This window comes from Triticum aestivum, chromosome 6B (genome assembly GCF_018294505.1).
Source record: "Triticum aestivum cultivar Chinese Spring chromosome 6B, IWGSC CS RefSeq v2.1, whole genome shotgun sequence".
NCBI lineage: Eukaryota > Viridiplantae > Streptophyta > Magnoliopsida > Poales > Poaceae > Triticum > Triticum aestivum.
In genome coordinates, this window is record NC_057810.1 from 86,802,769 (window position 1) to 86,828,481 (window position 25,713).

Consider the following 25,713-nt stretch of genomic DNA (forward strand, 5'->3'; position numbering starts at 1 on the left):
AGTGAGATCCCTGGAGAACCTGTCAGGTATTGGAGAACCTGTGCTCCAACGCAAACAAGTAGCGACGCACGTGTGCATCCTCCTCACTGACACGGTGACGCACCACCTCCGCGGGGTCCTCGAGCCTCCGGACCATCACTGGCCCACGCGACCGCCACCAAGGAAGGTTCGGGTCAACGACAGGCTGGCTCCTCACCAACCTGCGCCCCCTGGTAGGTAGCGCCTCCCAGTACCACCCCGGCGGAGCCCAGTCCCTGACATGGCCCGTCTGGTCAAGTAGGTGTCGTCCTCCGCCGACTCGACGACGAGGATGCGGGATAGGCATCGTCCACGTCGATGCGGGAAAAATTGCTTTAACTAAAAAAATAGCAACAAGTTCTTACTAACTAGTTCTATTAAATCTATTAGTTCTTACTAAAAATGAACTTACTATAAATAAAAATAAACTAGTACCTAATTAGTACCTAGTTCTTACTAACTACTCCCTCCGTTCCGATTTACTCGTCGTGGTTTTAGTTCAAATTTGAACTAAAATCATGACGAGTAAATCGGAACGGAGGGAGTAATTAGTACCTAGGAACTACTGCCCTAATTACCATATAAGTATCCATTTTTTAACTAGGGTTCATACTACCTAATTAAATAGGGTTAATACTAATTGTAATTAACTAACTAGCACTAAAAATAGCCTAGGGTTCATACTAACTAGCACTAAATAGCTAGGGTTCATACTAAGCAAACAAGAGGGATCGGAAGGGGAGAGTGCTTACCGAGGCGCGGCGAGGTAGGGTCGGGGGATACGGTGGCGAGGCGGGGTCGGGGGAGACGGCGGCGAGGCGGGGTCGGGGGAGACGACGGCGAGGCGGGTCGGGGAGACGGCGGCGAGGCGGGGTCGGGGAAGACGGCGGCGAGGCGGGGTCGAGGGAGACGGCGGCGAGACGGCGGCGAGGCGGAGGCGACGAGGGGGAGAAGATAGAGTGGGGAATTGGGGGAGGAAGCAGAGGAGAGGGAATCAGGCCGCGCGGGGGGGTTAGGTGAAAATAGATTTAACAGTAGCGTGGGGAGGCAAAACGTGTTGCTGCTAAAATCCGTAGTAGTAGCGATGTTTCTAGAAGGGCGCTACTACTATACCTAGCACGTCGGGAACGGTGTGGCAATTATAGTAGTGGCGCGTTCTGCTGCTGTCGTGCTACTGCTAAGCGGGTAACAGTAGCGCCGTTTTAGCCGACGCGCTATTGCTAAGTAGCAGTAGCGCCTCATTTTAACAAGCGCTACTAGTAAGATTCTGTGTTAGGCTTTTCCCTAGTAGTGATAGCCTTTGCTCGGCTATCAACAACATGATTAGGGTTATAGAGTCCTAAGCAATCTATGGTGATTGGAGAAGTCCAATGTCGGTCCGGTCTCCTTGACTTGCATGACACATTTGCCGATTTCCTTCTTCTTGGAGAGCCCATAAGCCAGGCTAGAGTCTGGGGCCCAATATTAGAACGGGGGCCCTGTGTCAGCCTGATGGGTTGAGTTACAGTGTCCTGCGGCACCCATGGGCCATGGCACCGTCCTTGTTGAATTTGATCACAGGCCCAATGGCGTTGGAGAGAACATGTCCATGATCGCCTTCGTCCAAGTCGTTGCCTCAACGCTAGCCCTCATAACGATGAGTGTGTCATCCGCGCATTGACTCAAGAGACATGACATGGTGCGTCGTCGGCTAGGGGCTGTCTGGGTAGTGCATCCCCCGCAATGAAGCGATGGAGAATGTCTGCAACAAGAATGAAGAGCTAGGGCAAGATTGTCTGTATTGTCGCAGGCCCCTCTTGCAGCTAATTCATTTGTAATTCAACATGTTACTTCATCTCTCAAAGCTTATGCGGAAGGAACTTACATCACAAGTTTCCTTAGTAGTGAAGCAAAGTTGCATGACAAGGTTTCTTAGTAGTGAAACTTGTTTATTGGGTAAGCTTGCTTAGTGAAGAAGTAAACTTGTATGGTAAGCTAGCTTAGCCAAGAAAATTTGTATGGTCAATTCCATTGCTGAAAAAGACTGGTCCTAGGTCTTTATCTAGACAAAACGTGTCCAGTTACATCTGTATCTAGACAAATCTAAAACAACCTTTTTAGGATGAAGAGAGTACGAGCTAAATGTTTGTATTGCGGTATTAACCGCATAATTACGTGGTATATTATAACACGTGGTTTCAGACAGTTCCAAATATATTTCGCCATTTCTCGCAAAAATAGAATAAAATTCGCCACTCAAAAATAATAATTCGCCAACTGTCACGACCACATTGACAGCCAATGCTACTGGACGCCCAAGCCCATGGGGCCAAAATCATGGGCATGCGTGCGTCCGTGTTATGCGTGTTATGCGTGCGTCCGTAGTTAAGTACAGCGTGAGACAGTAGGTAGAGCAAATCCGATCCCCGCTTCTTTCAGTTCGTTCCCTACACCAATTCCCCCCTGAACCGCAGGAGTGTGAGCACGAGCTGCAGCCCCAAAACACCGCGCCGCGTGCGCGATCTCAAACCGAGATCGATCGACCATGGCATCGGAGCCGGTCGCGCTACCCGACGACGCGCTCGCGGAGGTCCTCCGGCGTCTCCCCCCGCACATCCTGGCCGAGGCCCGGCGGGTCTGCAAGGCGTGGCGCAACGCCGTCGACGGACCGCCTGCGCGGCAGCCTGCTTTCGCGCTCGGTGCGCGGCATCTCAGCCTGGACGGCACGAGCGGGCTTTGCGGCCCGCTCGTGGCCCGTTTAGGACCGGCCCGTACGGTCCAGGCCCGATAGGAAAATAAGCCGGTCCGAGCCCAGCAAAAGAGACCGAAAAAAATTCGCTCCGGTCCGGTCTTTAACCGGGCCGACCGAGCGGACCGATGGCCCAAAACCCATCAAATGTGTAACACATCGAGGCCCCAAGCCCCCGAGCCGAGCAACCCCCTCCCCTCGTTCCATTCCCCTCCTCGCTCGATTCGGCAGTGCCTCCTCCTCTGTTCGATCCCTAACCCTAACCCTAAGGCGACGGCGCCGTTGCCCACGACCTCTCCCTTCACCGACGGCGTCGTTGCCCGCGGCCTCTCCCTTCACCGACGGCGCCGTTGCCCACGGCCTCTCCCTTCACCGACGGCGCCATCTCGTCTGAGTCCGAGCTGGAGGAGCACGTGTACATCGGGGAGGAAGCAGGCCAGCACGCCGTGGGGAGGCAGCAAGGCCAGCACGTCGTCGGTCCGTCCTTCTCTGGTTCCTCACCGAGCGCCACGAAGAGGAAGAGGTAATCTTTCTGTAACTTGTACCATGGGATGTGGGCTTACGATTGAGGGAGGCTGCTGCGGATGGTACATGCCTGTGAATTGTGCATGAGAGGATTGAGCTGTAGCATATAGGCACTAGGTGTTGCTTGACCTGATAGTAATACGGGGGGCACTGGAAAGTTGGGATCTCTCTTTTTCTGAATCCACATATCAGATGTCTGATGTCTCTACCTGTAAAGGATATCCAAAATATTAAATTAAGTAGGCCATGTATGAAATTTTGTGAGTGAACTCTCTAAATACAAGTAGAATTATGTACCCATATAAAATTCAGACTAAATGTGAACTCCCTAAATACAAGCAGAATTATGTATTTCAGGAGTATGTAAGAAGCAGAAAATAATTATGTACTCCAGGAGTATCTAACAAGCTGAAAATAATTTTAATCAATATAAATTTCAGACTCCACGTCCATGATTTGTACCTGTTTGATGTGCTGATTTTTTTGTAGATAATGGTCAGGAGATAATTATGTTTATTTGAATGATTTTCTATGCTACAAAAAGAAGAAGATGAATTATTTGCGCTTGATTAATGTACTGACTGCAGATATTATGTGCTGTTTTTTTGTAGATAATGGTGAAGGAGAAGGGGAATGAGAAGGGAAAGGGTGCTGGTAAGGAGAATGCGAAGGCGAAGGCAAAGGAGAAAAGCGTGAATTACCTAATTAGGCAAGATTCGGCGTTGCCTCCGCCGGTTCCGAGGAAGAAGAGGAAGCCTAAGGTGCAGATTAGGAAGGAGAAAGACTTTCCCAATGCCCCAATGGGAGAGTTGATTTGTAGGTTAAAAAAACACCCTCCACCTCCGAGGCGTCTTCCCGACCGTACCGGTGCCGGCGTGCGTGCCGCGGAAGCCGCTGCCTCTACTATTGTAAGATTGCTTTACTTGATGCTTGATGTAGCCATATTTCCATATAACCATATAGGTGATGCTTCATGCTTTTTTGTGTGCTCATGTGTGTTAGGTGGTAGATGACGAGGAGAAGGAGGATGAGGACGAGGAGGAGGATGAGGACGAGGACGTGGACATGGATCAGGACAAGGACAAGGACAAGGACAAGGACGATGAGGAATATGAGGAGCAAAATCTATTTATAGTCCCGCCACAACCGAGTGCTGATATGTCGGATGATGATACATCAGAAGGGTATAAGGAATCAGCTGATGAACTAGAACGTGACACTATGTCCGAGGAATCACTTGTGCATGTTGTATCTAGTGAGGAGGAGGCAAGAGAAAGGAAAAAGAACAAGAGGCCAAGAGCCAATGCTCCTGTTAGGATGTCATCGGATGTTTGGGCCCATTTTCACAAGGTCAAAGAGCCATCGACGGAGCATCCGGGAGAGATTGTGTTGAAGGATGTTTGTAATTATTGTCCCAAAAAGTGGTATGCGTATACGCAAGGTGGCAGCACCTCAACTATTGGAAGGCATATTTTAAAATGTGAAGGTTTAAGGAACAAGATCGCTAGGAATGCCATCCAAACAACTCTTGAACTGCGCAAAATCAATGGTCCAACAAGTGCTCCAACAATGCACCCCTCTATTGAGTACAACCAAGGAATCGTCAAGGAGCTTATTGCTAAGATGATATGTGTGCATGAGTATTCATTTAGAATGGTTGAACATGAGTGGTTCAACATTCTGATGAAGTGCATGAATCCAAATTATAAACCCATTGGAAGGAAGGCAATATGAGCCGAGTGCATGAGGGTTTACAAGAACGAAAAAGAAGTGTTGAAATCTCTCCTAAAGGGTGTGAGCTCCATATGTCTAACTACAGATTTGTGGGCAAGCAACCAAACCTTATCTTACATGTGTGTGGTTGCACACTATATAGATGGGAATTGGAACTTACAAACCCGTGTTCTTGCTTTCATAGAGTTGGATCCTCCTCACTCTGGAAATGTCATTGTGGATGCTCTCTATGCGGTTGTGCTAGAATGAAATATTGAGACCAAAATTATGTCCGTCACACTTGACAACGGTTCAAACAATGATGGTGCGGTCGATGCTTTGAAGGCCAAGTTCTTGTTCCGGAGAGGTATGATTCTATCCTTGCTGAATATGCTTGCTGTTTTTGCTCATATGCTTGTTGTTTTTGGTCATATGCTTGCTGAATATGCTATTTTGTGCTCATATGCTTGCTGAATATGCTTGCTGTTTTGTGCTCATATGCTTGCTGAATATGCTTGCTATTTTGTGTGCTCATATGCTGTTTTGTGCTCATATGCTTGATGTTTGTGCTCACATGCTTGCTATTTTTGCTCATATGCTTGTTGCTATGCTCATATAGAAGCTCTTTTGTAGGTAAGGACTTTGAAGGCCAATATTTTCATATCCGTTGTTGTGCACACATCCTCAACTTGGTCGTGCAAGATGGGACATCGATCTTAGATAATTTGATAAACAGCTTGAGAGAGACGGTGAAGTACTTCAAGAGGTCACCTTCTCGTCTCCATGCTTTTGTTGCCACTTGCAAAAGCTTGGGTGTCAAAGTTGGTAATCATTTACACTTGGATTGTAAAACAAGGTGGAGTTCAACCTTTAAGATGATTAGCACTGCCCGTGGATATAAGGAAGCCTTGACCTCTCATGCTGGTTCGAATGCCAACTATGCTTGGGCGCCGACAAACGCAGAGTGGGACATGCATGACCTTATCTCTCCATTACTTGAGAGTTTGGCTGAGGTGACAAAAGCATTTTCAGGAAGCTTATATCCCACTTCGAACATCTTCTACCCATACATTGTTGGTGTCAAGCTTGGAATCAAACATGCAATGGCTAGTGACAGTGACCACTACAAGGAAATGGGTGAAGCAATGTTGGAGAAGTTTGACAAATATTGGGAAGAAAAGAACAATGCCATGGTGATCGCAACCATCTTTGATCCTAGGTACACATACTTGCTGTTTTTACTCTCGTGGTGGCTGTTTTTTTACTCATATGCTGTCTAATTCACTCCAATGCTATCATCTTTGATCCTAGGTACAAGATGGGTTACATAGAGTGGGCCTTTGGAGAACTATATGGAGAAGGAAGTACGAGGTTTAGGACTGAGATCAAAACTGTGGAGAAAGAGTTGGCAGCCTTGTATGACAAATGTGTTGCTCAAAATAAGCGAGCTGGAAATGGAGAAAGCTCATCTTCCTCTACAAACATTCCTAGTATCCCGGTTCAAGCTAGGTACGAGTCCTCCTTATCGTCCCGTTCAACAAGAATATCAAAGAGTGAGTTCAGGAACTACTTAGAGGATGAGGTTGCCCCTCGCAACAAGGCTCTTGATCTTCTTGGTTGGTGGAAAGAGAATGCTCCATGGTACCCAATGTTGGCCAAGATAGCCAAGAGGTTCATTACTATCCCGGCTACCTCCATGTCTTCGGAATCTACCTTCAGCGCAACCGGAAGGATTTTAGGTATGTCAACTCATACTATTGAACTTTGGATATAAAGTTGTCAACTTCTCATCCTCAAACTAGTTTGTCAACTTGTGTCGTATTAGATGACTATAGGAGTTCGTTAAAACCGGTTATGGTGGAGGCATTAGTTTGTGGTGCAAGTTATATCAAGGGTGCTCATGTTGACTTGAATCTGGTGGTATGTTTGCCATCTTTTCCTTACCTTTTCTTTATTTCTTTTTTGGTCTTGTTGTATGTGATGCGAGCATTTGTCAAACTTCCACACTTGTAGCCGAGGGATGAGAATGAAGAGGATGATGTTGAGAACATCAAGTTACCCACTGTGGTGGAGGAGATCAACGATTGGTAACTATTCTTCCTACATGTTTCACTTGTCATACGATACCAAATATTATTTATGTGAATGTTGCTTATCTTACTTGTAGACATTCATCATGTGGATGTTGATCTTGCTATTTTGGAGATGAATGTCAAAGTGATCTTTCTCATGTGAAGGCTACTTTTGCATTTCTGTTATGTTGAAACCTTCCAAGTCATGAACTATGAATTGTCACTGCTAGCTTGGAGATGAACCTCTCATTTGTGTTATGTTCAACTTGTCTATTGCCATGGACTTGGAATTGTTAGAGCAAGTTTGTGATCGTGTCGTTCAATGATGATAAGACCTTATGTTGTGGATGTGATATTGTGCTTAACCTGATTTGTGCCATCTTTCGTGTCAAAATCAGTTTGTGGATGTCTAGAAAACAAAGGAAATGCTGTCCAAATTTAGTTATTCTTGCTGTCCAAATTTAGTCATGTGCTTGTTGTCCAATTAGTTGTTTGTTGATGTGATATTCCTGCTATTTCGGTCCAAAATTATGTGAAGAAACTTATCTAAAAACTGTGGTGATCAATGTTTGTGCATGTGATTTTTGTGATATTGTTCCTCTCAAAATCATTTGTTTTGATGTCTAAAATACAAATAAAATGATGTCTAAATGTAGTTATGACATACTAGTGGCCAACAAAGAACTCCCAGGCTGTTAAACAGAGTCCCGGCCATCGGTCCCGTTTGGTCCAGTCGAGCTGACCGAGCTTTGCTCCTCTCGGTCCGGTCCTGGAAAAATGGCTCGCTGGCCACATCGGTCCGGTCCGGACTGGACCGGCCGCGGCTGGTCCAAAGGCTGGCTCGGTCAAAGCCCGGACCGGACCGAACCGCGTCCACCCTGAGCGGCATCTTCATCAACTTCAAGGGGCAGTACTTCTCGGAGTTTTTCTCCCGCCCGTCGACGGGCCCGGCGATCGACGGAGGGTTCGACTTCCTGCCATGCATGGGCGTCGAGGTCAAGGACCACTGCAACATGGGCGTCAAGGTGAAAGACCACTGCAACGGCCTTTTGCTTTGCCGCGAGTCGAGCTACCGTGCACTGCCGTGCCCGCGCGAGTACGTCGTCAACCCGGCCACCCGGCGGTGGGCTCGTTTGCCCAAACGCCCCCCGCCGCTCATCCCAGGATTCGACCACACCGCCCACCTCACGTTCGAGCCCACCGTGTTGCCGCACTATCAGGTCTTTCTGATCCCACGCGTGCCATGGCGACTGCCATCCGACGGAGAATCCGGCGACGACGATGACAACCCGTTGCTCGAATTGGAGTGGCCTCCCGCGTCATACCTCGTCGATGTGTTCTCGTCGGTGACTCAGCAATGGGACACGGCAACCTTCCTTCGGGAAGGGGAAGCTTCCGGGATCGTCACCGACATGCAGTTGGAATGGTGGTATGATCCGTCTCTCTATCATGCCGTATACTGGCAAAGCGCACTCTACATCCATTGCCAACATGGCTATCTTACGAGGTACGTATCGTAGCTCACCTCAACAAATTGTACTATAAGTCTATATACCACCATGATTCACCCATGTCATGTCTATATTAATCTACTTTATCTGATTTGTTTGTGTTTGCAGAATGTCCTTGTCAGATCACTCGTACAGAGTAATTAAACTACCAGGTGCCGGTGGATTGATAGTATATTCCAACCACCGTCTCGGGAGATCGTCGCAAGGGGTGTATTGTGCAATACTTGATGGCTCAAACGACTTCAGGTTTGGTATCTCAGTGAATCGTGCGGTCGAATAGAATGGGTGTTAAAACATGATACCCGTCTTGAGACCGTCTATGCTCAACAACTGGGCAGACAATGGATCTTACAACAGGTTAACCTCCGTAAGGAGTACCCTGAGCACAAAGCCTCGGATGTGAAATATGACTATGACTGGAACACTGATGAGGATAACGTTCTTGACACTGAAGACGTCGTTGACGAGGCTGTAGATGTCATTGAAAATGAAGAGCACATATCTTATGGTTTCCTTGGATTTCATCCTTATAAAGAGGTTGTCTTCTTGAATACATCAACAAGAGGACTAGCCTATGACTGGATCAACTCAAAATTTCAGGACTTGGGCAGTTCATGGACATGTTAGGAGTATGGAACACCATATGAAGAGACAGGCGTATCTTTCCCATACACGCCTTGTTGGGTAAGCGCGTTTCCTGGAAACGAATTAGAATCTCTTCTTTTAGACGAGAAGCTATATAGGAACAAGCTAGAACTAGAAGCTCAACTTGAGGAGGAATCCTACTTCACCTACATGGGCGAGTATGAGCTGCGCAAGCAGTCTGGGCGTGCCAAGAGGGTCAAGGACTCTGCCGCCAAGATTCGTCGCAGACACCTCATTGCTGCTCGGTAGGAACCCATCGTTACCGACATGAAGTCGAAGGCAATTCGCACCGGGGCGACCGGGTTCAACCTTGGCAAAGCCACCACAGAACTAGTGACCACCATAGTTGGATCCTAGCTTCCTACTTGATTAGTTTCCTGGAAACAAAGATGAGTAGGTTTGTGCAAATCAGATGCCCTACTCGTCGCTAGCTTCATTTATCTTGTCTTACTTATTTATTATCTATTTGTGCTCAACTGTTGTTGGAGCCTTGTCTCAGTACTCTGCACAATTTGTATCGTTGTTATTTTGGATTTCCTTCTATAATAAGACTATGTGACTTTGTTATTTTCCGTTATCGGGCTTTATTAATTTAAACTCGATTGTTTCTTGTGACTTTCTTCTAGAGTAGGTATGTGCAAGCATATTGGAAAATCAACTTGAAGATAACTCATGTGTGAGGCTCTGTGTTGTAACTTGTTGGCTCAATGGAAAACAATGTTTTATACCCTTTTTGTGTGTCATTTGATTGGAGAAAGCTAACATTGTCTGCCATGCATCTGCCTTCCTATTTGGTCAAGAACGCACACAAGTCCCGCTTCTTGCTTTCTGGTGGATGCATGCTTGAGATCAGGTTGAAACAACCACAAACTGTCTAATTTGCGAGTTTGTCGGGCGGCAACCTTACTCACTCGTAGATGTGATGTTGTTGTTTCAAAAAGTGCAAATGGGCCGGTGTATCTCGTCCGATGTGAATCAGTGTTTACTTTAGACAGGATGTACAATTTATCTGTTTCTAGTTTGTGCAACTAACTGTGTATGGGAATTTTCACCTTGTTTTTGTACGTAGTGATGGTGACTCTCACGAGTAACTCGCCTGGAGCATTCACATCCGGTGACAAAAAAACTTTAATTAAATGGTAACAGAAATTTGGGAAACTCTTCCTATATTACGTTCTGTTCTTCTTTTTCTCAAGTGCCTGCAAAAGTTGCGATACAGAATATTGATCCAACGACATAAATAAATAATAGTCAATCCGTGGTCTTGCTCAATAGTAAATAAATAATGTTGTACAATATATAGGACTCTATTCATCGTATAACAGCAACAACATTTACAGGTTGTGATGAAATGGAGTCCAGGGATCCGAATCCCAATAAGCTGACGTTCTAGAACTGAAAGTAGCCTTTGCTTGGCTATCAGTGACATGATTAGCACTACGATTATTTGCGAAGATTCACCGCTAGTTGGAGACATTCAGCATAAACCGCAGCGTCGGCACCAAAGTAGTGAGAGACATCAATCATAATCTTACAATGTTGGAGACATTCAGCATAAACCGCAGCGTCGGCACCAAAGTAGTGAGAGACATCAATCATAATCTTACAATGTTTAACCTTTGCAATGTCATGCAGGGGCTTGATCCACCTCTCCTCAGTTTTCTTCCGTTGGTCCTTACTTGCAGCTCTAGTTTGTTGCCAAGAATGGAGCTAATTATAATCTTACCACTCAATTTTAATTTTGAAAGGTACCTTTATTTTAATATCTTAAAGCAAAGGCATTCATCCATGTGTAGACGCAATCCATGCTAATATTTCCTTGGCTTTGATTCACCTATCCCTGGCCCTGTTCACTACAGCCAGATTATTCATCTTGCTTGAGAGGGAGAAGTGAGACATTTTATTTAAGGCAGGTGCAAATGGCAATTCAACATACAGGAGCTTCTTCACAGCTCCTAGGTCAGACTACTGATGCAATTCACACATCAGAACCACTGCGATTCTAGATACTGAGCTCGGAATCAGATTCTAGATTCAACACAAACACACAAGCACAGACAAGCACAAATGGGACAAGCGGGGATATCATGGAACATGAGCAGAAACCTGACGCCAAAATCTCCTGGCCTGGTACAACACGCAATCGGCGCAGGGAGCGCGAAGTTGTGCTGCCACGCATGTCGTCATGCGGGGCAGGTAAAACCATGGGCAAAGCAATTGCTTACCAGTACTAATCACCGTATTCCCCTCCCGAAAAGACATCACGATATATTCGTCCCTCTACCGTCCACAGATATCCGCATACACATTCACAATTCAACCAATCCTCGAGATACAGTACATAGGAAAAACCTGACGTGCAGTGTCATAGGAACACATATGTTCGTGTAATACGTCTATCGTCACTTCCATAGGCACAGCAATATGTCTGGCAACCATATTTATGTAGTAACGCAACCAAATGAGATTTCACCAGATACGAAGTGGTTATCGCACACGAAGCATCATGACGCCGACCTGAAAAAGGAGTGGTAAGGTGAAATATGATTAGAACCATGTAGCCGAGGCATGATTACATAGGTGAAATCATCCACACAAAAAATTTCAACGATACAACTACATAAGCTTCAATACTATACAAAGTACTCCATATGAAACTAAGGTTTTCACTTCCAACTCCAGCAAACTGGCAGCAAGCAATTCAGAGAACAAGGAGGTAACCAAACATATGCTACCGGCTTTGTGGGTATTTGTGGGTATATACACCTAGACACAGGGAACAGAGGGGGAGCCGAAATACTTGTATACATCGAACAGCTTTGTGGGTATATACAACTAGAAGGAGTGTGTCGTGAAAACAGTACAACTTGAATCAGCTACTAATCATGCTAATCGAACTATAGCAAAAAAGGAGAGAGAAAACACTAACCAATTATAACATAACATAATCAATGCAAGCATAGGCCAACCAAGGGCACAATCAAAATTTGATTGTCCTAGAGCATGATTAGTTGATTACCAAAAATTGGCCAGCCAACATTTTGGCAAGACAAAAATTTGGCTACCAATTGGTTGGCCACCAACTTACTTTGACCATCTCACAAAATTTGCAAAAAATAGGCAAATCTTGGGAGTTGCAATATTTTGGCATGCCAAAATGTTGGCTAGAAAATTCTTGGCTACCAACCAATCATGCTCGGAATTGTTCATCCACGGATGTTCTCTAATGCCAGTGGGAAAAAAGGCTTACTGATCTATCAGCTGTTCGAGTTTCAGTGTTATTCAAAGTCATGTTGCAGATATAGCTTATTAGGCATTTCCCTACTCAAGATTTCTTCAGCTAGACTCAGTTATACTAAATTTACAATCACCAAGCCAATTTCAGGGGGGAAATGAATAATAATGCTAGTAGGCAGTAGTACATTAATTAGTACTTCGCAATGCCGAATTTCCTTTGTGTACTAAAAACAGTAAAAATCAGTTTGCTAGCAGATATGACAACTGATCTTTTTAGATCTTCACTCAAGCTGTATATATAGCACATTAGGCATTTTTTTCATGAACATTTATTGCCTATACAGATGTATTTATAATATATTAAAAAACCTAGAGGAAGTGTGAATGTATGAAAGAAGATGATAAGGATGCAAACATATGGTCCATCGAACTTTTATTTATCACCAAAGAAATTTCAGTACAAAGGATAGTATTTGATCCATTCAGATATTTGTACCAAGGGAACATGAAGATACTCGTTATACTAGCCGATTTCACTCCGGTGACCAGATAACGCTCACTCACATCCTAATTGTCACTCAAATAGAGCGCAACTGGACAATCTACCAGCACCCACTTACAAGAACCACCAATGAAGAAAGTGTTTTCAAGTTTTTCACTAAGTGCGGGACACAGGAAGAATTTCATTCTGCCACAACTTAACATGGCAGACACATCATCTATGAGAAGGCAATGAAGTAGAGCTAGAGCCTGGAGAAAATATCCAGGAGACAGCGATTCATGCAAGCATGATAGGAGACTGCTTGGTGGGCAATAGTTGAGCAAAGGGTTGTAGAGAGAATCATAGAGTGCTCTCTTGAAATTTGGTACTTGAGAAATGGTATAAAATTAAAGTGAAACATTTTCGTAAAATAACAGTTCATATGCCTCAACTTGCATGCAGAGGTTAAGCTTACCTTGCTCGACCAATACATCTAACAGAATAATCCTCTTATGTGTTGTCTCCATCGTTTCCACCACGAGCGCAACTGAATAATCTTCTTATGTGCTGTCTCCATCGTTTCCACCATGAGCGCGTCTTGTTCACCACTTGTCCACCACCAATGTCTGTTATACATGCATAAGAAGTCAAACGACCAATGGCATTACAAAAAAAGGGCCAAATAGATACGAGGATGCAAGATACTTGGATCAACTTGCAGCTGTAATTTGAGAAACAAAACAGTTTTGATAAAAAAATGAATTGACAACAGAACCACACCTGCTGTCAAATTCAAAGAATATTCTCAAAACAGTAGATATTCATTATATCATAGAAGTGAAGAACATGCAGACTTGGACTGTTATCTGATCACAAAAGAAGGGAAGTTGTCCAGAATTATCTTATTCTCATTCCACTCCATACCGAAGAACACAAAATAATTCGTACCAACAGAAGTGATCATGACTATTTAGATTTAGATTATCTTTTCAAAAGAATATCCTGAAAAGATGAACTGAACTTTATTTATTAACTTTCCCTGGTACAGATGGACCTGTCACATGCAACAGGACTCTCCTACAAGTGACAAAATGAGCAATTATTTCATACATTAAAAACCAAGTCGTTATTAACAATTTAATATTATTAGCAACATCACCAGAGACAACAATATCGAACGGAAGAAATATAACTAGCTTTTAATCTTCCAAGTACCAGTGGAGCTACCTATTTGACACTTTTAGTTTGTTCAAGCTAGTTATTCATATATAGTAGTTGTCTAAACTGTAAACTGCTATGCATCTCATCTTGAAAAGAAAAAACTGCACTGCAGCTATCCGCTAACACTACCATTATACATCTCTTGCATGTTTCAGCAGGCAGGCAACTATGTAATTCAGTTCAGTTATTATAGAAAGAATTAGCCAATCTTGGTATTAATTGTATGCCATTTCATATCATCAATGCATCATGTTTAATGGATGTGGGGTCAATCCACGACATCAACAAAATAGATTGTCCGTTTGATAATTTCACAGCTTCATAGCCGCCGAGTAATTCCCTCTTACGGTATGCCTAAGTTCATATTGTTTTTGTTCTTCCTTGCATAGCTCTGATTTGAAGCAGATAGTTCAAAGTTCGATTGAAAAACAACAATATTAGAAACAGCATTTGTAAATAGGGAAGATATATGTTGAAGAGGTCATGAAGCAGCAAAAGAAACAAGTGATATTACTGCTACCTAAAATGGCCAGATTAACACAAAAGGAAATAAACAACATTTAATCAGCCAATTATGAAAGGAATAACTCAATTTTGTTATAACCACAGTGAAAAGGCGTGCTAGTACCTGGAGTATAGACGGTTTCGAATGGATGATAACCATAACCATAGATGTCGATCTCAGAAAGCCTTGTGGGCTCCAATGACTGAAGGTTGAACATGAAGACACCAACAACTGTCCAGAAGAAGACCACATTGTTTTCCTCCGCATAACCTAACATACGCAGGGCTTCGTTATCTGAACCTGGGGAAGTAACCTGTCCAATTCAACAGTTCCTCCAAGCATCCATGAACCAACACCATCACAGTCTGTCTCCCTCCTCCATAATTGGGCAGTGAAGTCTGCCACGTGGAGGAAACCCATCCCACCATCCTCTGCCCGCATAACCGTGGACTGGTAACTCCTGCCGGTAAGCATGCCCGCCGGCACCAATATCACATCTAGGGTCTGGCTATCCAAATCAAACTCGAGGATACTCGTCACAGAAATCAACCAGGAAATGCAACCCCCAGCCAGCACAGAGGGCTCGCCCCAATGGACCATGGTCCCGGATTGAAGCGGCGCGGAGATGAAATCACCCCATAACCCAGTCTCCGACGAGTAAACGCAGGCGAGTGATGGTCGTTTCCCGTCGCTGGTTACCAGGACCACCTGGAAGTGGTCGACGTCTCCGGCGGCGCGAAGCACCGCCCCGTTGACCGGGTCCTCCGACGGGTCGAACACGAACCCCTCGGGAATGCCGAGGCGGTGCCGGGCGCCGGCCAGGGGGTCCCAGACGACGACCTGGAGCGAGTCCGGGAGGTAGAAGAGCGCGAGGCCGTGGCGCCATCCGAGGGCCGTGAAGGGGTCGTTGAGCGCGAGGGAGAAGTGGCCGCTGGGGAGGCGGTCGGGGAAGTCCAGGGCTGGCTGGAAGGTGACGACGCCCCGGCTCGTGCCGAAGAGGCCGAGGAGCGGAGGGGTGCCGCGGCGGTGGTGAATGCGGAAGCGGCGGCGGAAGGCGGGGTCGGAGAGGAGGCGGCGCCAGCGCGTGCAGACGCGGGAGGCGCGCGGGAGGGAGGACGGCTGCGGGGGGAGGCGGAGGAGGATCTCGGAGACCAGGTCGTCGTTCTCGAGCGCCGCAGGCGCCGCCTCCGGCGAGCGGGGGAGGCTGGCCGTCGCCATCTCGCCCTCCTTGCTCACGCAGGTCGTGCGGTGCGGGGTGGTGTGCAGTGAGTCAAGCGCTGGTCCAAAGCCACGCTCGGCTCAAGAGACGACGCGGATATCACGCGGCGCTGCTGCTCACAGCCCATAAGGCCATGACTGGAGGCCCAAACTGATGTTCTATTCCTTTCCCCACAAAGATTGAAGCCCACACACGAACACACGCCGCAGAGGTTGAAATCACCACTAATTTCTTTTTTTATACGAGTCCCCTCTCGTTAGGGTTTCTCTCCTCTCGGGCGGCGACGGCGACCGCAGCCACGTAGAGATCCAATCCCCTCCACCTCATCCCGCCGTTGCTAGCCGGAGGCCTCGCTTCCGGAGCGAGGAGGGCCCTATAGGCGCTAGGGAACCCCCGCCCATGGAAAATCTTCTCGGGCAAGAGATCTAATGGCGTCAAAGGCTTCTGGCTCGGGTTCGGTGACCGAGTTGGAGTCCATGATGGAAGAGCTGGGCTTGAGCGAGGACAACCTTCAAGATGTGGTGGTCGAAGATGACGATCTGCCAGAGGAAACTACAAGGTGGATGGCGATCATGCGCGTCCACACGGACAAAACCTATAGTCGGTATTGGTTCTATCGGAATATGAGGGTAGCGTGGGACCTTGCGCAGGAAGTCAAGATCCGCCCTCTCGAGGATAATCTGTACACCATGCAGTTCATGTGCCTTGGCAGCCGGGAGAGAGTCATGGAGGAAGGACCGTGGCAATACAGGGGGAAAGTTGTGGTGATCGCACTCTATGACGGTTTCACCCGGCCGTTTGCGGCAGCTCTTGACAAGATGGAGAGTCATGGAGGAAGGACCGTGGCAATGGATCTCGAGCGTCGCCGCCCCCGGCGAGCGGGGGAGGCTGGCCGTCGCCATCTCGCCCTCCTTGCTCATGCAGGTCGTGCGGTGTGGGGTGGTGTGCAATGAGTCCAGCGCAGGTCCAAAGCCACACTGATGAGACGACGCGGATATCACGCAGCGCTGCTGGTCAGGGCCCATGAGACCACGACTGGAGGCCAAAAGTCACGTTCAATTCCTTTCACCACAAAGATTGAAGCCCACACACGAACACACGTCGGCGAGGTTGAAATCATCACTAATTTATTTTAGCCTAGAAAAATCACTAATATCTTTTATAATAATATATAATATTCCCTTCAATCCATATTAATTGTCACATCCTTAATACAACTTTAATACAAAATTATACTAAAGCCGCAACAATTAATATGAATTGGAGGGTACTATATATATACTCCCTCTGTCCTTAAAAGAGTGTACTTTCAACTATGTTGGAAGGTTAAATTTTTTTATGTTTAACCGTATTTACACAATAATAGATCAACATGTATGCTATCAAATTATAGCATTAGATTCATGATGATAAAATATATTTTCGTATACCTATTTGGTTTCACAAGCATTGACATATTTTTGCACAAACTCGGTTAAACTTTGATATAATTTGACCCTCCAACAAAATTGAAAGTACACTCTCTCAAGAATGGAGGGAGTACTAGTTATCTGCCCCTTTGGGGCGTATATATTCTTATATCTGAATATCCTTTTTTGGGTTTATAGTTCAATATCAACAAGTCATCACCTTTATCTTGGGCTCCAACATGAGTTAGAGCAACTCCAACGCGCCGACCCATTTCGTCTGCGCGTCTCCGTTTGGGTCGCAGCAGACATAAAAGTCAGCCCAACACGCTGACCCAACCGGGCGCGCGCCCGCTTTTCGTTCGCCTGCCGACCCATTCGCGGCCCATTTTTAGCCTGATTTGTGTCGGCGCAGACACGAGACGGATGCGTGCGAGCGCGACAACTCACTAGTGACCGGCCTTTAGCGCCGGTTTGTAACGGCCTTTAGGGCCGGTTCGGCAACCGGCACTAAAGAGTGGGGACTAAAGGCCCCCCCTTTAGTACCGGTTCGTCACGAACCAGCGCTAATGTGCCATCACGTGGCACGAGTCAGGCCTGGGTGCGTGTAGGGCTTTAGTACCGGTTGGTAACACCAACCGGTACTAAATGTTTGGGTATTTTTTATTTTTCCTTTAATTTTGTGTTTTCAATTTAATTTAGTGATTGTTTTACATTATAATGAGTTGTTAAATCATTAGGTGAAAGTACCGCAGATTAGTTTCGACTGGATGCATGTGGATCCTAGCTATAGTTGTGATCAAGTATATGCCATATCCATATTATACTTGATCACCTAATTAGGTGATCAAGTATAATATGGATATGGCATATACTTGATCGCTTAGCTAGGATCCATCGAGCTGAAACTAATCTACGGTTTCTTTCATTAAATGATATAATAACTCATCATCATCATCATCATCATATTAATATAAAAACTCTTGCATCATATCATCAAGATCAGTATACTAGCTAGCTAAAAATCATCATAGTCGTCATTATCACTATTTAATCATCATAGTCATTACCGCTATCTAATCACCACCAACACTAGCTTAAAGAAGAAACATTCAGTTATACCAGAAGCAAAAATATCATCGAGTTCAACATGATGGTCATGATATTATAAGCGTTCATAACACCATAAAAGCAAATCACTCTTTGAGATTAAGTTCAGGACGAAGAACACGGACATGAGAGGACAAGTATTAAGAGCATGAACTAGCTAAATCACTCCTGCTGCTCTCTCTCGGGTAAAATAGCATAGAACATGTATAGCTCTCCTGATTCATCATACTGGAGCATGCAAATGAACCTGTCTCCTAATCGTGGGCTGCGCTTCTCGTTGCTGCCCCCTAGTACTTCTCTGTGCATTAACAATTTTCCTCCAATCTTTCACTATTAAGCATTCATCGCTTCTAGAAATCTTGAATGCACTCATGTGCAATGAAGGATATCTTGGTAGTAAGCTAACAAATTGACATGCGACCTTTAGTCTCGATCCACTGAGGCACAACTGTCATCAGGAGTCCCTGTTGAAGAACATCGTATAGTAATTAATATACTTAGCAATGAAAGTTTAGCAAAAAATTATGTATGCAAAAGATGCAATGATGAGGACAAATAGTAAAAATCTTACCATCATTCATAAATAGATGTGACCATAGTTTAATACGATCACTATTGGTCGCACGTTTTGAGTAATAACATTTCTAAGTGCAGGAAGAAAATTTGTTTTGACAGTATGAAGATCCTCTCTACTCTTTCACACATGCTATGCAGGTGAAATGATGATACCATGCCAAGTTTCAACATTTTCAGAGTTCATTTTGTAGTGATTTTCAATTTCACGGTCATTTAGCTCTGATCTAAACAAATCGGTGACTGAAAAACAACAAATGATGTCAGAATGTGTTGGAAATTGATGAAATCGCTTCGAATGCTGCATAATGCCGGCTTAAAAAAAGTCTGGAGTTCAAATAAGTTAAAAAAATGAAGTGCCTGTGTTACAGATGAGTTCTTGTCCGACACCCTGATACTCTGAAAGAGATTGTCCAGTTTGTACACGAAGTACGTCCAGTTTTGAAGTGAGTGGTGGACGGCGGGGGAGGACCGGCGCGGGGGATTGAGGGGGAGACCGAGTGAGTAGAGAGAGTGAGGGCGTAAACATGTAAAATTATACTTAAAAAATACATTGATTATCAATTATCTTTTTGTGTACAATCTGAATTGTCAATATGATTCCTCAACGGTTTAGAAACCAATGAAGACTCATATTGAGACCACAAATTATACACATAGAGTTCAATGAAGACCAAATGCTTGTGATAGTTTGAGAAGTAACATATTTAAGGTAGTAAAAATCTTGCTAGGGGAGCGATGTGGGACTAAAAATAGCCTGCCACAACCTCTTTACTACTGGTTCGTGCCACGAACCGGTACTAAAGATGCTGGGGCCCGGCCAACACCTTTAGTACCGGTTCCGTGCCACGAACCGGTACTAAAGATTCGCAATGAACCAGTACTAAAGATCTCCTCCCGCCAAGCCATTTGAACCGGCACTAATGGACACATTAGTGCCGGCTCAAATGCAAACCGGGACTAATGTGTCTCAGATTTGACCCTTTTTCTACTAGTGACTACTCCCCCGTGGCCCGCTAGTCAGTGGCAAAGCATCCACCATTCCCTCCACTTTCCCAAAAACCCTCCCGGCCGCTCGCCACAGACGACGCCCTTGATGCGGCCGCTGGCCTCGCCTTCGCCCCCTTGATCCAGCAAAGGCAAGCCCCTCGCCACTCGCAAGACCATTGTGCCTCCCAAGAAGAAGCTTACGCCGGAGAAGCGGGTCATGCAGTCACCCAAGAGGAAGGGTCAGAGGCACGCGGTGGATGCAAGGGACGAAGCAGCGGCTGTCGCCACCCTCGTCGTCACCACACAGTAGGAGGACACCAACACCCGCATCGCGGCGGCAATGAGGGAGGCCATGTACTACCTAGGGTTAAACCCTAGATAGCACAGGCTCGTCAACGCCACCATGGCCGCGGCCAGCATCGGCTTGTCCCCGTTTCCTCGGATGGTGCTGCCGGAGTTGTCGGCGCATCAACAACGCACCCGATCTCCGTCTTCCACGTCTACCCGCAAGCCTCCTGGCTCTTCGGGGAATGCTCGCCGGAGGTGAGCGTGGTGGCTCCTTCCACTCCCGCACCCGCGGCCATCGACCTCAACGCCACGCCGGTGGCCAGTGCCTCGTCATCCGAGGGACCAGGAAACGCGCACGGGAGATGCCGGCCGATATGCTCCCCGGCACCCGCTACCTGTTCGATAGAATGCCGACGGCTGCCACCGATGAGACGACCAACCGCTTCACGGAGAGCATCATCTTCGATGGTGGTGCAGCGGCCGCTGGCGGTACCACCACGGCTGGCTACGATCCTGAGGAGACCCAAAGCTAGGACGGCCGAGGGGCGTTCACGCCGGCGACCTATGATCAAGTTTGCATGCACGACGCCTTCATGCAAGATAAGGTGGCCTAGACCTAGACGGCTTCCTGCTGGAGCACGAGTTTCTGAAGGACTACGGGCTCGAGGAAGAAGATGAGTCGGACATTGACGGGGAGCCTTTGTTCGAGACGAGCTCACCAACCAAGCCATCAGGGCAAAGCCGAAGCACAAGAGCAAGCGGATGAAGGCATACACGGCGGCCGAGGACAAGCTCCTTTGTGAGTGTTGGAGGGACATTGCAAGACCCCAAGGTTGGCGCCGAACAAAAGGCATCAACCTTTTGGATTCGTGTCCACCATGAGTACCATGAGCGCAAGAAGTTTTCGCCGTACCAAATGCAAAGCACGCGCGGGTGGGTGTCCATTTCGAAGCGATGGAGGGTGATCCAACAAGAGTGCACCAAGTTTTGTTGAGAGCATCAAGGCATGCCTTGTGAGCGGCATCGGCATGCAAGACATGGTATGCATGCGACCCTCTCCATTTTCATTTTGTTTATGCTTGCATGTCCATTTGCATACCCATTTGCCCATATGCTTGCATGCTATCCATTTGTAGGCGTTCCAAGCTTTGGAGGCTTTCAAGGTCCAACATGACGGCAAGTCATTTAAGCTCTCCCATTGTTGGAGGGTCATCAATGGGGAGGAGAATTTCAAGGAGCAATATGCCGCCCTCATGGCACATGGGGGCAAGCAAGTCATGGAGGAGGTTGGGGAGGGCAAGAAGCCATGATCGTAGGGGAAGACCAACTCCAAGAAGGAGGACAAGTGTGATGCGGCATCCATCACCTTGATCGCAACCATGGAGGGCATGATGACCAAGGAGGACTCAAGGAAGGAGAAGAGCCGGCAAGACAAGGAATAGCAAATGAATGCCTTCATGGAGATCCAAAGAAGGAGGCTTGAGATGGATGCGGAGAAGCAAATGAAGATGGTTGAGATGGAGGCGGAGAAGCAGGCCAAGATGCTAGAGATCGAGTCTACCAATGCCAAGACCAAGGCGAAAGAAGTGGCTCTCGCTAGCATGATGACAGGGGTGGAGATCATGAATGTGGACCTCAACATCGTGTCGTCGAGGAAGAGTCCATGGTTCGAGAAGATGCAGGCTGACATGCTCAAATTCGACGACTAGTGATCTATGGCAGCATGCGCCATCCTTTTTTGCATGTCGGCAAGTGTGCTGACATGACCATGGCCGAGATGGCGTGGTCGAACTCCCGACCTTTTTTGTGTGCTGGCATGTGTGCCGGCTGTTGACTAGCACCAGCAGAACTGTGTGATGGTCTTTTTTAGGCTGACATTGTATGCTGGCATGAACTTTCGGTGGTGGCATGGCTGTTGGCAATGATCTATGGCCGCAGGCCTTTTAAATTTATAGGCAGACATGAAATGGGTCTCTTGCATTGGGCACACGGCCGACCCAAAAGAAAACGGAATGGATACCGAGCGGGCGGCCTACCCAAATGAACAAAAAGCGGACAAAAGTGTCATCTTTGGGTTGGCGCGTTGGAGTTGCTCTTTTATATGATTCTGAAAAATTAATTAACATTACTATAATAGAATGACAGGCACTCACATACATAGACAGAAAAGTAACATGCATTGGATGTTGTTTCTTCTATATTAACATAGTTGTAGACCGAATGCATCAAGCCTTTTTTGCATTAAAAACTGAGTCCCAGGATGCACGCCTCGCACATAGTATTTGCAGCCGAAATTCCAAAAACTTTGGTAGCACAAACCAAGATGGGCTAGTGATCGACGTTTGTAGATTCGTTCCAATAACGAATAGCTAAGGGTCTGTTTGGCTCATATGAATTTCAGAGGAAACTTTGGAGGGTATAGTTTCACAGGATTTTTCACCTTACCTGCGTTCGGAGTAAAGGAATGGTGAACAGTAAAACATCGAAAACTTCTCACATTCCTACAGATTTCACGGGATTTGCAACATCTACTCAGAACCATTTTTTCGCTCATGCCTGAGGTGATGCACGGAAAGGGAGCATGCAACGAATTAAAAAATTGGAACATGCCTGTCGGTGTCAAAACCGGCGGATCTCGGGTAGGGGGTCCCGAACTGTGCGTCTAGGCGGATGGTAACACGAGACAAGGGACACGATGTTTTACCCAGGTTTGGGCCCTCTTGATGGAGGTAAAACCCTACGTCCTGCTTGATTGATATTGATGATGTGGGTATTACAAGAGTAGATCTACCACGAGATCAAGGAGGCTAAACTCTAGAAGCTAGCCTATGGTATGATTGTTGTTATTGTTGTTGTGTCCTACGGACTAAACCATCTGGTTTATATAGACACCGGAGAGGGCTAGGGTTACACAGAGTCGGTTACAATGGTAGGAGATCTACATATCCGTATCGCCAAGCTTGCCTTCCACGCCAAGGAAAGTCCCATCCGGACACGGGACAAAGTCTTCAATCTTGTATCTTCATAGTCTTGGAGTCCGGCCGATGATGATAGTTCGGCTATCTGGACACCCCCTAGTCCAGGACTCCCTCAGTAGCCCCCGAACCCGACTTCAATGACGAAGAGTCCGGCGCGCATATTGTCTTCGGCGTTGCAAGGTGGGTTCTCCTTCAAATTCCATGTGCCTGCTGAATAGTGTCCGGCTTCCTTATAAATGTTGCGCTCCTTGGCTTCCACGTCCAATAATGGCCTTCTTCCACGTGTCATATGAATGCGAAAAGCTAGGGTATTTTTGCGTTTTACCCCCTAGCCGTGTGAATAAGCCGCCTATAAGAGAGGCGAGGATCTAGATCCAAATCACACCATCCTCCTTCCGCAAGTACTCATCGAAGCGCCTCTGACAAAAACCCATTCCATCATGGGTAGTCGACGCGGCTCCTCCTCTCGCGCTCCCAGCCCTCGGCCAGGAGATTGGGGGAGATGTTCAGTTCCACACAGCGAGCTAGTGACGCTCCAAACCGAGGGATATCTTCCCCCATCCTTCATGGTTCCGGTTCAAGCCGGACTGGCCACCTACAGGGGTGGAAAGCAGGCAGAGAGCATCCCCAATCCCTCCAAAGGAGAGCGGGTAAGCTTCGTCCCTTATCTAATAAGGGGACTCGGATTTCCCATACATCCGTTTCTCCAGGGGATCCTGGAGTTCTACGGACTCCAGCTTCATCACCTTACACCTGCCTCTATTTTACACATCGCGGGCTTCGTAGCACTTTGCGAGCTGTTCTTGGGCATCGAGCCCCATTTTGCATTGTGGAAGAGATTGTTTTGCCTCGTACCCCGTTCTCATGAATGGTCGATATATCAAGTAGGCGGAGCCGAAATATGGCGCATCGCCGGGACCGGATATCTATCCGGAACCCCGAAGAAGGCGTCCGAAGACTGGCCTTCGGAATGGTTTTATATGGAGGAGGCCCCTCTGCCAGATCCAGTTCGGATCGGCCTCCCAGAGTTCAGCAACGCTCCCTTGAAGAAACGCCTGAGTTGGCGCCCGTGGAGCCCTCAACGGGAAGATGATGGGAGCGTCCAATATCTGATGGGCCAGATAAGGTTACTGGCCCACTCTGGATTGACCATGATTGGAGTCATGGCCACGTGCATTATGCGAGGGGTGCAGCCGCTCCAATATAGGGGCCACCCCATGTGGGATTTCAACGGGGAGGATGACGCCACCCGTCATGGCCGCAAGGGGCCGAGATCGGCTGCCGATCTGGTGAAGATCCTGTCCGGCTTGTACAAGGGGGAGAAGGAGGACTTCCTCCGCACGAGTCCATTGAATGGATTCTCCATGAATAACCGTCGGAGCTGGGTAAGCGGACGTTTATCTGTCCGATCCATATTCCCATAGTCAAGTGTCTCACTTTGTGATTCTGACGCAGGAGCTGCGCCGGGACGTGGAGGGCATACAAAGCCTGACTCCACAGCCCGAGGATCCAGGACGATCCCTTGATCCGGCCTCCGAAGAGGATCCGGACATAAAGGTGGAGCTGATTGACGGGGTGTTCCACCAACTTAGCGTGGACAATGCTCTAGTCGCCATTACGGCTGACTACCCCGGTTTATCTCCGGCTTCCCAGGTGACTACGACCGGAGTCCTGACACCATTATTTGATCCATGCTCATTTCTGACCATCGTATACCAATGGTGCATCGCAGGAGGCGCCTTTAAGGCGGGAAGCCGAACCCGCGGAGGCTGACCAACGAGGGTCAGTTCGGCCCAGTAGGCGGAAGAGTGTGGCGTGAATCGGAACGTCGCCGCAACGGTACGGCGCGCCGCTGTTTTTAAGGGAAAGATCCCTAGGAGGTATATTGACGCTCATGATTTTCCTGGGAGGAAGAGCGCTCGCCGGACAGTGTCCGGAGAGGTTGCCAATCAAGCCTCCGCCAGCCATGCTCCAACGCGTGGTCTGGAAGGGGAGGCAAACACAAGGCATGAGTCAGATGCTCCTCCAACGAAGGATACCGACAGGCTGTCCGCCACCAGGTCTGAGGTGGAGAGCGCCATGAATCATAGGCGCCGCCGGATGGTTCTTCGTGACGCGTGTTTCTCTCCGGAGGCACTGAATGCCTTTAATGCGGGAGACGCGCACCTCTGTGCCACTCGAGATGGTCTAACCAGAGCCACGGAGCAGTATGTGAAAGACATACTGGTGAGGAATTTTAATAGTTATATATGCCAGTAGCCGCCGAGACTTAAAATAGTTAGAATAACTGATTTAAGGATCATGTGTTTATGTAGGATCTTACGGAGAAGAATACCTGTCTGTCCCAGGAGCTTCGAGAGTGCAAGGCCCAACTTGAGGCCGCACTAGCCGCCGCAGGGGGAGCCACAGAGACCCCCTCTTGTAATACATACTTCGAAAAGATAAGTAGTTTATGAAGTGCGGCGTGTGCGTAAATCTGACAATTAAATTGCA

At 47.1% G+C, this 25,713-nt stretch overlaps 2 protein-coding genes and 1 pseudogene across 2 annotated transcripts; 2 read left to right on the plus strand and 1 right to left on the minus strand.

Moving 5' to 3' along the window:
- Positions 1-2,542: 2,542 nt before the first annotated feature.
- Positions 2,543-9,470, plus strand: LOC123133598 (uncharacterized; annotated as a pseudogene).
- LOC123133599 (zinc finger BED domain-containing protein RICESLEEPER 1-like) lies at positions 5,941-7,331 on the plus strand. Its single transcript, XM_044553057.1, has 5 exons — positions 5,941-6,203; positions 6,296-6,723; positions 6,810-6,904; positions 6,998-7,071; positions 7,152-7,331. Coding segments are annotated over exons 1-5 (846 nt in total). The 5' UTR covers positions 5,941-5,955; the 3' UTR covers positions 7,153-7,331.
- A 1,831-nt stretch (positions 9,471-11,301) lies between the features above and the next one.
- LOC123133600 (uncharacterized) lies at positions 11,302-15,926 on the minus strand. The gene is made up of 3 exons (XM_044553058.1): positions 14,780-15,926; positions 13,406-13,556; positions 11,302-11,729 (listed from the first exon to the last, which is right to left on the minus strand). The coding sequence occupies exon 1, from the start codon at positions 15,872-15,874 to the stop codon at positions 14,927-14,929; it is 948 nt and encodes a 315-aa protein (XP_044408993.1). The 5' UTR covers positions 15,875-15,926; the 3' UTR covers positions 11,302-11,729; positions 13,406-13,556; positions 14,780-14,926.
- Between the last annotated feature and the right edge of the window lie 9,787 nt (positions 15,927-25,713).

Excerpts from the sequence above, each read along its gene's own strand:
- LOC123133600 (XM_044553058.1), bottom strand. The coding sequence starts at position 15,874 with ATGGCGACGGCCAGCCTCCCCCGCTCGCCGGAGGCGGCGCCTGCGGCG.
- LOC123133599 (XM_044553057.1), top strand. The coding sequence starts at position 5,956 with ATGCATGACCTTATCTCTCCATTACTTGAGAGTTTGGCTGAGGTGACA. Across the intron at positions 6,204-6,295 it reads GCAACCATCTTTGATCCTAG|GTACAAGATGGGTTACATAG; the intron begins GTACACATACTT and ends CTTTGATCCTAG. Across the intron at positions 6,905-6,997 it reads ATGTTGACTTGAATCTGGTG|CCGAGGGATGAGAATGAAGA; the intron begins GTATGTTTGCCA and ends CCACACTTGTAG.